At 32.8% G+C, this 12741-nt stretch overlaps 1 protein-coding gene across 1 annotated transcript; it reads left to right on the forward strand.

Annotated features, from left to right (window-relative positions):
- Positions 1-4280: 4280 nt before the first annotated feature.
- Positions 4281-12253, forward strand: LOC129286643 (exonuclease 1). Its single transcript, XM_054922617.1, is given in 16 exon segments — positions 4281-4542; positions 5561-5680; positions 6558-6643; positions 6646-6680; positions 6796-6933; positions 7063-7272; positions 7497-7671; positions 7781-7854; positions 8642-8765; positions 9062-9264; positions 9385-9439; positions 9547-9588; positions 9591-10234; positions 10322-10373; positions 11565-11748; positions 11826-12253. Coding segments are annotated over 16 exon segments (2439 nt in total). The 5' UTR covers positions 4281-4324; the 3' UTR covers positions 11905-12253.
- The last annotated feature ends 488 nt before the right edge of the window (positions 12254-12741 follow it).

Genomic DNA, 12741 nt, shown 5'->3' on the forward strand with positions numbered 1-12741 from the left:
ATATATATATTATTTATTGCCAATTCAGTAACATGTTGCATTTATGTTTGTAATTTATATTGTGATTATGGATTGCTGTCTACCTTGCCTTTTGAGAATCAAGCTTATGATGGCTTGTGTTATGGCTAGTGAATTTTATTGTATGAGATTATACTTGAGTTATTATTAAATATTGTGGGCCTACTTAGAATATTTAACCTAAGTTTGTGGGGCTTGTGATACAGCTGAAAAATATTGTGATTAATATTTATGTGATCTTGAGGTTGATGATGCTCATGATTAAATTGAATTTGTGGGTTATAATGTTGTGTTGACTCTCAAGGTGAATATATTGGCCTTACTAGTTTAGGAGTTCAATTGTGGTAGAATGCTTAAATCATGTAAATTGATTTTTCTGTCTTTATAATGTTGAGTAGCCCTATTAATGGATTTACTTCATGCTTCTGTTTGTTTAATTACTCCAATTTATTATTTTGAGCTCAATGGTTTTTGGAAATTGATTTTTATTCAGATCTCATTTTCAAAAAAACAATTCAATTGTCCTTATTTCTATATAATCATGGTTAAGCCTTTTCTATCATGGTAATGGCTAATTTGAAACATTGTCCTCAATGCTATGATAGTGTGTTTAATTAGTGGGTTAATTGTGATTATTAGTTCATCCTCATTGGATGGAATGACAGTCTTGAGAGGATTTGAGATTAAAGAGAACATTTTAGAGAATTGTTACAAAATCTTTTAATTAATAATATAGTGAAAATTTTAGTCATTGATAGAGTACAATAACCTCCCACAATTTATGTAACCAATTTCATACAGTGGGATAAAACTTGTTGTAAATCTTTTTTTTTTGTCAGATTTACTGTAAATGTTAAGCATAATTAAGCCACACATAAACTTATCTTTCATATTAAATATTTTAATAGATTGAATAAATTAACAGGTAGACTTTACTCAAATGATGAATTTATTTGAGCTTTTAACAGGCTTATTTCTTGTCATAAGAAGTACGAAATAACTTAACCCCCACTTGTTGATCTTTGTTGACATGTTACAAGAGCAAGGAATTACCTTTTACCTATTGATCTTTTGTTGACAAGTTTTCCTGCTAAATAAATTTGGGTAAAAAAAATTAATTGATCCTTAGAATATAGGTTTATGATTGTCTAAAACTTTAAAATTATTTTTAATACAATATATTTTTTTAAATTTTTAAAAATGGTGTAATATGACTTTTATTATTAACAAAAGTTAATTTTAATGATAAGTTAATAAGAAAATTACAAAAAAAACTTTAAAATTATAGAGAATGATCTAGATCTTATAGGTAGGAACCCCAAAAAATTAAAAAAATGACCAAAAAATATTTTATTGGTCATTTTAAAAATTTTTGAAGTCTTTTTTATTATTTTCTGGTTAACTAATAGTTAAAATTAACTTTTGTTAATGATAAGAGTTAAATTATACTGTTTTTAAAAGTTGAAAAGGAATATTACATTAAAAATAAATTTAGAGGGAGATGTTATTAAACCTATAATTTATGAGCCACTTTGCTCTTTTACCCAATAAATTTTACAAAAACAATATTGTTCAATATAGTCCATAACACTAGACGCGGACGGACATGCATAGTTATGATAGGAGGGGTATTAAGGTCTTGTTTAATTTAGTTTTTATTTCTTGTTTTTTTAAAATTATTTTGCAAACTAAATTTTAAAAATTATTGTTTTAAAAAATAAAAATGAACTTGATTATATTAATTTAAAATTAATTTTAGAGTTAAAAAATGGTTAATAATATTAGTTGCCACTAATTAATGATAATAACTTGTGATAATTGAAGGTAATTTATACTAGTTAAATGTGAACTTTTAAAAATAAAAAACCAAAAACAACTATAGATATTTTCATATTTTGTTTGGGAGAGTGACACTTAAGTCCTAGAGAGATTTTTTTTATTTAAATAAAGTTCCACCAAATTTTAAAATATAAAGTAAGTCACTTAGGTTTTTAAATGTTATTTCCATTGAATGAAGTACTTTTCTAAATTTAAAATTGAGAAAACTAGTTACAAATTCAACAATACAAATTTATAAATTTGAGAAGTAAATTTGCAAATTCTTGAAAATGTTTCAATAGTGACATATGACTTTTTAAATTTAATGATTAAGATTTGTGTTCCTATTAAAATTGGAAAAATGAGTTACAATTTTAAAATGATGAAATTGCAAATTAAGGAGACAAAGTTGAAATTTTGTGCAAGTGTTAAAATAATGACTTGATCTTTTTCAAATTTATTCATTACCAATTGTGTTCCTTGTTAAAATTGAAAAGCAGGTTACAAATTTGAAAAAACAAAATTGCAAAATATCAAAATTAGGAGATAAGTTTGCAATTTCATCTTCATGCATTTGCAGCTCCATTTTAGTTGGAACACAAATATTAACAGTTAAATTTAAAAGTAACATGTCATTATTTAAATATTTTTAAAATTTGTAACTTTGTCTTTTAAATTTGTAATTTATATGATTGAATTTGTAATTTGTCTTTTCAGTTTTAAAATTGAAAACATATTGTATCATATGACAACGTCAGTTAAGGATCTAAATAATTTATTTTACATTTTAAAATTTATGTGGACTTCACTCAAATAAAATGATTCTATTTTTTTTTTTTTTGCCAAAGGTGCATCATATTAACGTCAAAAGGGCATAAAGTACAGCAAACAAGCAACAAGAAAAGGGAAAGGACAAAACAAGAGACAAGAAATAAAATAACTCAACATCAGTTAAAACAAAAGGTGAGAAAAATCAACCAACGCCATCTCGGTTTTGGTGGAGCTTGAGAGCATATTAACGATTAGGAGAGAAAACAAAAAAGGTGGTGGTGTGTGAACCAATCTAGTTGGACTCACTTCCTTGGGCATAGAAGCAGCTAAGAAGTTTGCTACACAATTGCCTCTGCGCGAGACAAAAGAAAGGAAAAGACTAGCCTTTGATGTCATAAGAGTTTGAGATATTGCCAGTGATGATGTTACTTTGCCATTCATCCAAACTTTGTTGATCTTTTTAGATACAACAAGTCACATTAAGACAATCACTTTCAAAGATAATTTTATTATAACTTAAGTTCCTGACTAATAAGAGGGCTCACTTCAAAGCTAAAGTCTCTACCATAAAAGCTGAGATTAATTTGACTTTGTCAGCAAATCCCCAAACAAAGTGACTGGCTTCACTTCTACACACTATTCCCAATAGGTGCTACACCATTTGTTGAAAGGAAGGTAGCATCACTATTAGTTTTAAGAAGCCCTCAAGAGGAAGAGTTTAGCGTTAATCTTTGCTATACTGCTCTTGCTCTTCATTGTGATGAGGACCTGATCTGATTGCCTTCCATTGTTCATATAAAGAATATTTGTCCTTATGAATTACACAGGCAGGGCTAGGTTTTATGGTTGAAAACTTCATCATTTGTAGTTTTTCCAAATAATTTGAAATAGCCAACAAATATGAGATAGTTTAAACTCATTTAAAACACTAGCAGTGGAAGAAGTCCGCCAAATCCCAACATTTGACATTAAGCACACAAACTTTCATATATAGTCACTGCCAAACCGGACACACCTTACCCAAGGGCAACTGAAGAACAAATGCTTGATGGTCTTTGATTCTTTTTCACATATTGGGCATAAATTTCATCTTCCTTTATCCTTTTTAAATAATGCTTCATTAGTGGCCATAGCATTTGAGAGACACCTCCAGATAAAACGAGCTATGCGAGGAAGAGTTTTAACTTTTCAAAGGGCCTTCCGTCGATTTTGTGATGATTCTGTTGAAATTTTAGTATCATTCCCTCTTTTTGTTTTTAAAAAACAAAAGAAACGATAACAAATTAAAAACATCTAAATCTAAAAAATTTACCAAAACATGTTTTTTAATTAATTTAAAAAATAGTCTTTGAAACTTACTCGCTACATGGACAGCCTTCAATTTGTTTTTTTTTTTAAGTTGTTAAACTAGATGAACAATGAAATCCAAATTTTTAAAATTATAGAAGCATATTTTAAAATTATCAATATAAATTTAAAAGCAAAAGCAAAAAATTTGTCACAAAAATTATATTTTATTTATTTATAAAAATTCACCTACTAAAAATTTTGTGAAGTAATAATATAAGCGATAGCAATAGTAATAACAGTAGCAATAATAATAAATTGCGGAGAAATTCCCCCCAAAACCAAAAAAGTTTTGATGAAATACTTCCCGCCATTTCGCTGGAGCTTCCTCCGTTTCTTCCCTCGCTGAGAATTTATTAAGGCATGGAGCATGCAGCTAGATAGAACTGTCAAAGGAGAAATCACAATCAAGAAGAGACTAATTAAAATGGGGATACAGGGTCTTTTGCCCCAGTTGAAATCGATCATGGTCCCGATCCACATCAAGCAGCTCGAGGGTTGCTATGTAGCGGTCGACACATATTCTTGGCTCCACAAAGGTGCCTTATGTTGCAGTACCGAGCTTTGCAAGGGGCTACCTACATCCAGGTATTGATCTTCTTCATCATTTCTTCATTTTATCCTCTTTGCAAGAATGCAACTAAACTTTTATTAGATTACAGCGATTGGGGCAAATGGGTTTTATACAGGCTTATTAGATTAATAATCAGCTGCTAAGTTTCATTTCAAGCTTTTAATGTTTCCGATATACTGATCAATGGGTATGAGTTCGGTAGACGCAAGTAAAATGGATCTTGACCTGGTGATTTGTTATGTATTTTATCCAGTAAGATACATTTTTGTGATAATTTTATCCAAAACAATGCTGATTGATTCTGGATACTAAAAACCAGCGAAAAGGGAATCTTGAAGCAGCTGAGCAAGAAAGTTTTGCACTAATAAAAGGAAGCTTGCGACTCGTGCAATTTTTTTGAATAAGTTTTCTCTTATTTCCACTAAATTCAAGCCTGGCTTTATTTCTGAATTTAGAAATCTGATTGATTTTAGTCAATCACGAACACGGGCCTATGGGCTATGTAAAGTTGACTCATCTGTTTTCTCGTACTTAGAGTAATTCAAACGTAACTCATTTTTGGCCATTTTCTTTTGAAAGATTTTTCCCCACTTTTTGAAAAAAGGGTTTGATTGAAATAACATGGCCCAAAAGACTTAAAGGAAAAGTTGCTATGTTGTTTTCCATACACAGCTACAGAGAAGCATTACTATCTACAGCAAAATAGTTCTAAAACGATAGCAATATCTGCAATTTTTCTGATGATGATCTGTGAAGCTTGAACACTTGGAAGAAAAAGAAGCTATGTTCTACTTATATTTGACATTATGCAAAATATTAAATTGCACAAAGACGTCTAGACTTTGTTCTGTTGTGATGTTTTAACCATGTTAAATATTTTAGGCCAAAAAAAAAAACCATGTTAAATATTCATGCTTCCTCAATGCTGATTGTTGTCCTGTCCATAAGAAATGGAAGAAAACTGCAAGTAATGGTTCTATGTTCTGAGAAATCGATTAATGGCTGAACTGGCATTTATTTTGAATCTTTCAGGCACATTGAGTATTGCATGCGTAGAGTAAATTTGCTGCGTCACTATGGTGTAAAGCCTATTCTTGTATTTGATGGAGGCCTACTACCAATGAAGAGCGAACAGGAGAACAAGCGTGCGAGGTACTTCATGTGTCTTTACATCCTTATTTTCTCGTGTTTGCATCTAGTCTTGTCTTGTTTAAGCATCTATTTGTTTTTTTGAGTGGTGCCGCAACTGGTAGCAGTATAGCACAGATCTATATGTATTTTCATGCTTTAAATCTTAAGAGTGTAAATGTATGACATTTTTTCCCCTTTAAATGTTAATCATGAAACACATTAAATATAGCTGATTTTGTATGCCTTGTTGTCATCAGGAGCAACCAGAATTTAATTAAGTGTTTAGTAAGTATTGTGCTTGCACCTCAAGTCTACATTTGCTTTCATGCTCTTTTATAGTTGTTTTGCCGCATGTAAGACTACTCTCCAACTCGATACAAGCTGACAATTTGAACATGAACTTTTCTGAAACTTCGTGAGGCTATGTCTACACAGGGTTCTTGTTCACAATTGGAATTCGTTGAGTTATTAATATCAAATTTATAACATTGAAGTAGGTAAACCAAAATTTTCACTATCTGAATGAAAACTAGGAATTCTTTGATTTTCCTATTTCTATACTTAATGAAACAACTTTTTACCTTACTGTTTGGCACTCGTCTGATTTATTTGTTGCTTTTGGTATTAAGGTAAGATGGACTCAATGCACATGTAATGTGGATGATGGAACATTCCCAATATCACCTAGTAAGCAAATCGTTTTGCAAACTAAGCAATTGAGTATCCCAACTTAAGGATTCCAGTAATGGGGCATGAAGTTTTTATTTATTTGCTAATGTGGTATTGGGCATTAGAGGATAGCACAATATCACCTAGCATACCCTAAAATCTTACCTCCTTATTATTGCTGTTGCTCATTTACATATGGAAGTACTTTATATTATTTAAATTACGGCAGGGTGAGAAAGGAAAATCTTGCACGTGCTGTTGAACATGAGTCACATGGAAATTCTGCTGCTGCTTTTGAGTGCTACCAGAAAGCTGTTATATCTCCCCTCTGGTTGCATGTGAACTAATTCAGGTAGAAAAAGGAAATTCTTATATCATGATCGCTCTTATTGTTCTGAATAAATCAAACCCATTTAGTTATGTTACTATCTGGGTCCCAAGCCTATTAACCTTGTTTCTGGTGGAAGGTGTTGAAACAGGAGAAAGTGCGTTATCTTGTTGCTCCTTATGAGGCAGATGCCCAGATGACATTCTTGGCAGCTAGCAAACAGGTTGAAGCAGTTATAACTGAAGACTCTGATCTTATACCATTTGGTTGTCCAAGAGTGAGTTGATCAGACCTGAATTATATTTAAACAACGTATCTCATTGCTATGACTAAATTATAATTCTTCCAGCTTTCTTTTGCTCATATTCTTTTGTTTTGACTGGGTTGTTTTCCTTTTAAAATATAGATCATCTTTAAAATGGACAAGTTTGGTCATGGCGTTGAGTTTCAGCATTCCATGCTGCAAAAGAACAAAGAGCTTAGTTTTGATGGGTTCACCCGCCAAATGCTTCTTGAAATGTGTATATTCAGTGGCTGTGACTATCTGCAGTCCTTGTCAGGTATGGGTCTCAAAAGGGCTCATGCGATTATCAAAAGGTTCAAAAATTATGACAAGGTAAGTTTTTTATGCACTTGATAGGCACATTGAGTAATAAATGTTTATTGTTTTTGGCGTTCAAAGTACAGACTCATGCATACACCTATACATTTTAAAGTTACGCCAAAAGTTCTTTCTTTCTTTTTAAAAAATGTTACATATTTTAAATCCTTTGGATAGTTCTATATGAATTAGTTGTCAACTTGTAAATTGTGATCCTCCTGTGAATATCTACGTGCCAGGCTCTTAAGCACTTGAGATTCAATGGAGTTTCCGTCCCTTCCTCTTATGAAGAATCATTCAAGAAGGCTATATTGACTTTTCAATATCAACGAGTTTATGATCCAATCAGGGAAGATATTATTCATTTGTCTGATGTACCAGCTGATATTGGTGATGACTTAGACTTTTTAGGACCATATCCTTTATCTTAAGCTTTCTTGATTGCATTAATATATGTATATCTCCATTGTATCTTGTTGAATTATTTTAAATCTCATATGAAGTTGCACCTTAACCTTGAATACATCTATGCCTAAAGAAACGGCTCAAGGAATAGCAAAAGGGGATCTTGATCCATTTAGCAAAATGCCATTTCAGGTACATTATCTATTTCTTTCATATCTTCATCTCTGATGGTAACAGATGATCATGCACTATGTGCATATCTTTTGATGAATAAATTAATTTCAGTTGAACTGGAATTTCTTTGGTTTTTCTGTTTACATGTTGAATATAATTTCAGGTGATCATGCATTATACATGGAACATTCAGGGTAATAGTGATGATATATTTTGAAAATGACAGGGTTGCTGAGTCTATCGCTATTAGAATGATTTCTGTATAACTAGAGCGCTCGTGTGGTTCATGTTTATGTGACTTTTACTGTTTTATACATGCTAGGTAGTCTTTTTCATTGCTGTTATAATGGTAGTTGCCAAGTCTATCGCTATTAGAATGATTTCTGTATAACTAGAACCCTCGTGTGTTTCATGTTTATGTGACTTTTACTGTTTTATACATGCTAGGTAGTCTTTTTCATTACTATTATAATGTTCTGGTGGGAGGTATGAACAAGGTACATGCATGAAGATCACAATAATGTCACCTTTCAGTTGATGTCATTAATAAGCAAGATAACTTATGATGCTTCAGTGGGATGCATGCTTGTATGCTCTGCAAGTCATATATAGAATAGGTCAGGACTCATTTCTAGATATTAAATTGCAAGGTAAGATGAATTTTTAAACAATTGCAACTACGAAAGACATGTTCAGATGCTTTATACCACTCTCACTGCTTCGTATGTGAATGTGCCCCCCCTCCCAAAAAAAAAAAAACGACAGTCCATTTAGTCTCCTGTCTTGAAGTACTCTGGAATAGCAGGTAGAGAATCTTACTGCTGGATTGGCAATGGAGAGGGCTTCAGAAATAAAAGCGTCACATTCCAAAATTGCAAAGAAAAAGTTAGATTTACCAGTGCAGAAGAATGTTTTGACCAAGTATTTTTGTATCCTGCTAAGAATTCTTGGTTAATTTCAGATAGTTTAGTTGCTTAAGATATCTTCTTGGAAGTGGGATAAAGAACTGCATTCCACGAGGCACAGGGATACTGCCTGATGCTTCCAATACCTTTGCCCTTTTTTTATATTATTTTCAACCAAGATGTGACATTTAAAATAGTCATCATGACTCAAAGCTACAATATGTTTTGGCAGCATTTAATCTTAATGACATACTGCCATGTATGTTGATATCCCTTTCTTGTGTTATAAATTCTACCTAAGTTTTCCTTAGCCTTGAAAGGTTTTGCATCTCTGGAAGCAAAAAGAAAATTCATAGCACCTCGGATGTCACCTACTGCTACAGATCAAAGCACATTGGGCTCATCTTCTGTCAGTCCCCAGGATCACGAGACTTTGGAGGCTGCTGCTGCTAAAACAAACAGATCTGCTGCATCCTTAGTTGACTCTGAATTTTTTGCCAATGTACCTCCCGTTGATAACTGTGTAAGTTGTCTGAACTACCAGACAGTGAAAAATCTGTTCATTGTTGGTACATGCTTGTTATTTATAATCTTGAACTTGGTGGTTTTCTTTTTCTTCTTTTCTTTTCTTTTTGTTCTTCAGGTCGAAAACAGGCTGCCCACCAAATTTATAGAGTTGATGGAATTTTCACGTTTCAGTAAGGATATGGATTTGTTAATTTGATTTGGATGAGAAATTTCAATCCATAATCTGAGTGGTAGTTGATATTCACTTGTGTAACTTACCTTGATGAAGACGTGGCAGGTGAGAAGAGGAAAAATCCAGAATATACTATACTGCGACAGCCATAGAGCCAATTCATAAACCTTGTCTGGGGTTGTATAAGGAGCATAAGGATACGAATGTCGAAGACTCTATTGAGGGCAAGACTAAGGAAGCAACAAGAAAGGTCCGTGTAAGGAGTCCTCATTTTCAGCAAAAACAAGAAGAAAAGGATAATTGTGACCAAAAGCAAGATTCCTTGGTCGAAGATGATTTTTCAATTGGTGATCATAAAAGTACCTTATCTGACAGTGCTTCAGGCAAAGTTGAAGATAAGGGGAAGACTGCAGAGATAACAAGAAAGGTCCTTGTAAGGAGTCCTTCTTTTCATCAAAAGCAAGAAGAAAAGAATAATTGTGACAGAAAGCAAGATTGTTTAATCAAAGATGATGTTGCCACTGGCGAACATAAAAATACCATATCTGACAGAGCTTTAGGCAAAGCTGAAGATACTATTGAGGGAAAGACTAAGCAGGCCACCAGAAAGGTCCTTGCAAGGAGTCCCTTTTTTCAGCATAAGCAACTAGAAAAGAATAATAGTGATCAAAAGCAAGATTGTTTGGCCAAAGATGATGTTGCCATTGATGAACCTAAAAATACCACGACTGGCAACCATATGATGAATAAAGTCCTGAAAAGGAAGACCTCCCCTGCTGACAGTGCTCAAAGGGTAGGGTACTTTCACCTTTTTTTTCCTTAAAAAAAAAGACGGTTCCTTCAATTTTGTTTATGTTCTGATGGTTTTAAATTCCTTCAGGAAAACTTTCATCCCGGCAACATGCTTCCCGCCTCAACTCTTCCTGACAATGGTATAAATAAAATATAACAAATTTGGACACTCAGTCTTAGCAAGTATAATTTGTTTGTTGGCTCGCCTATTCTTTTCATTGTGAAATTGTTCATCATGTTTCAGGCAAATTTGATAAACTAGACCTTAAGTACTTAGTACCAGTTATATATTTACTGTCATAGCTAGTACCATTTGTCTTGCCAGTTCAGCAATCATGTGCTTTGTGTTTGTTGTCTTTTTCTCTCTCTTTTTAAATTCATCTGTTTGAAATTTTGTCTGCCACTGATTGTTATTATTGTATCATGATGATGCCTTTGCAACTCCAATAGGAGAGTCTGTATATATGCCGATTCCTTCCCTAAGGTTTTTCCCATTTTCATGGTGACTTCGCATTTCAAATATTTGCTGACTTAAAGCAAGTTTTACTTATATGTCAAATACTCATGGTCATTGGATCTAGATTGTAATTTTTCTATATTAATAGAAAGTCGTTATAGCCTAAGATTGAACGATTATGTGTTATCTGACTGAAATAAAACACAGGCTGCCTAAGAGAAGAATTATGAGCCATAAGTGTAGATGCTTGTCACAGAAGATCACATAAAACTTTGAATGCAAGAATCATGGGTTACACTTCTATGGGATAACAGATTGAACCCTTTGTTTCTTTTTCTGCTTATTTTTTATGTTGACTCAACAGAGAAATGTCAACAGTTTGACTTCACCTTCAGTAACTCTTAAAATTGTGAGTTGGTTTATGTATGGGCGTTTAAGACTTCTTAGGAGTTCTAAAGAATTTCTGACTTCATTACGCATGTGTATACTGCTGGACTTGCTGAAAGTGTGCTGGAAAGTTAATGCATGTAGGGAGAAAAAAAACTGCTTTTATCACAAGTAAATTGGAAGTCATATTCAATGTTATGATTTTTATTCTAGGCCATCAATGTTGTGAATATATTCATGTCACAAAGCCTGATATGTTCATAATTTAGCAATATCACAAACCTGAGGCTGTAGATGGATTATTAGACAAATGATCTCGAGGAACATGTAGGAAATTAGTCTGAGAGCTAATTATTGTGCATAAAAAATGTATATTCATGTACATTTCTCTTGCTTTTTTAGGGAGGAAAGTACTTAGATGAAGTTTCTCTGATTTTGTTAATTGGTTTAGATTGTTGGGATCAAAATTCTGATAAAACATTTACAGAGTGTAATCCTGAAGAGAAGTTTGGTGCAAATATTTCCCACCTAGACCATTACTCAAAAATATCGGAGAAATCTATGGAAAAATTTGCTGCAATGTTATCATCCTTCAGATACACTCCATCTGGTTCTCGTGCCAGCGGTCTCCGTGCTCCTCTTAGGGATGTTCAGAACACTTGTAACACCAGGTAATGAACTTCTGCCACAGCCCTGGAATTTATTTTCCCCGACTTCAGTTTCATCATGATCAGCTATTTTATCATAGGCCAAAACCTGTGGACTTTGAGCAATTTGCGTATGTGCCAAAAAAACAGAAGACTGACGGATTAAGTCGATGGGGCTAATTCAAGTTTAAGCAGAGATGTGATTGGCTAAGGTTTGTGTCATCTATTCAGCCATGGCAGTAACCTATATCAGATCTTTTTCCTCCCTTTAGTAGCAGAGTTAGATTGCTGATCTAACCTCCCATTTGCGTGTGATTCCTTTCCCTGTAGTGTTTATTCTTAAACACTCTTTTTTGGATCAATTTAGCTTCAGCTCATCATTTACAGTGAAAGTATTGGTCATGTCATGCTTCCACCTCCCTGATTGATTGTACTCAATATTCAGTGTAAGTGTACATGATACCATTTCTGTTGTATATCCAATTATCAATTCTTTACTGACTGATTGAAATTGAAAATGAAGTTAATCTCGTTACTTGTCATTCTTTTACTCTTTAAGGTCATATTAACATTAATATTAACATGCTGTGATAAAGTATGCAGTTTCAGGATGTATAACATTATCCATAAATGGATCAGACAGGATTTCAAGTTTTCATTAGAACACCAACTATCTGCTTTAATTGAGTCATAAATACATGGCTGAATTGATTGAATCTATATTTTTTGGTTCTCGCTTCACTACTGGCTATAGGTAGAGCTTGGTTTTTCTATTGTTAAAGATTATTCAAATTTGACTTTTAGACAGCTAAATATTTCGTTTTCTTATTTTTTAAGATTAAATCGGTCAAACTTGTTAACGAAATATTATTTGTCATTTGGTATTGTTTTTCTTTTTTTAAAGAAAATTGATATCAAAATTAAGTATATTTAAATTATCTAGATTTTATTTGAGCAGTTTAAATATTGCTTGACAAAAGCAATGCCCTCTGTCACTTTGACTAATGAAGTATCTGT

This window comes from Prosopis cineraria, unplaced genomic scaffold (genome assembly GCF_029017545.1).
Source record: "Prosopis cineraria cultivar Desert tree isolate PC_DT_omini unplaced genomic scaffold, ASM2901754v1 PC11, whole genome shotgun sequence".
NCBI lineage: Eukaryota > Viridiplantae > Streptophyta > Magnoliopsida > Fabales > Fabaceae > Prosopis > Prosopis cineraria.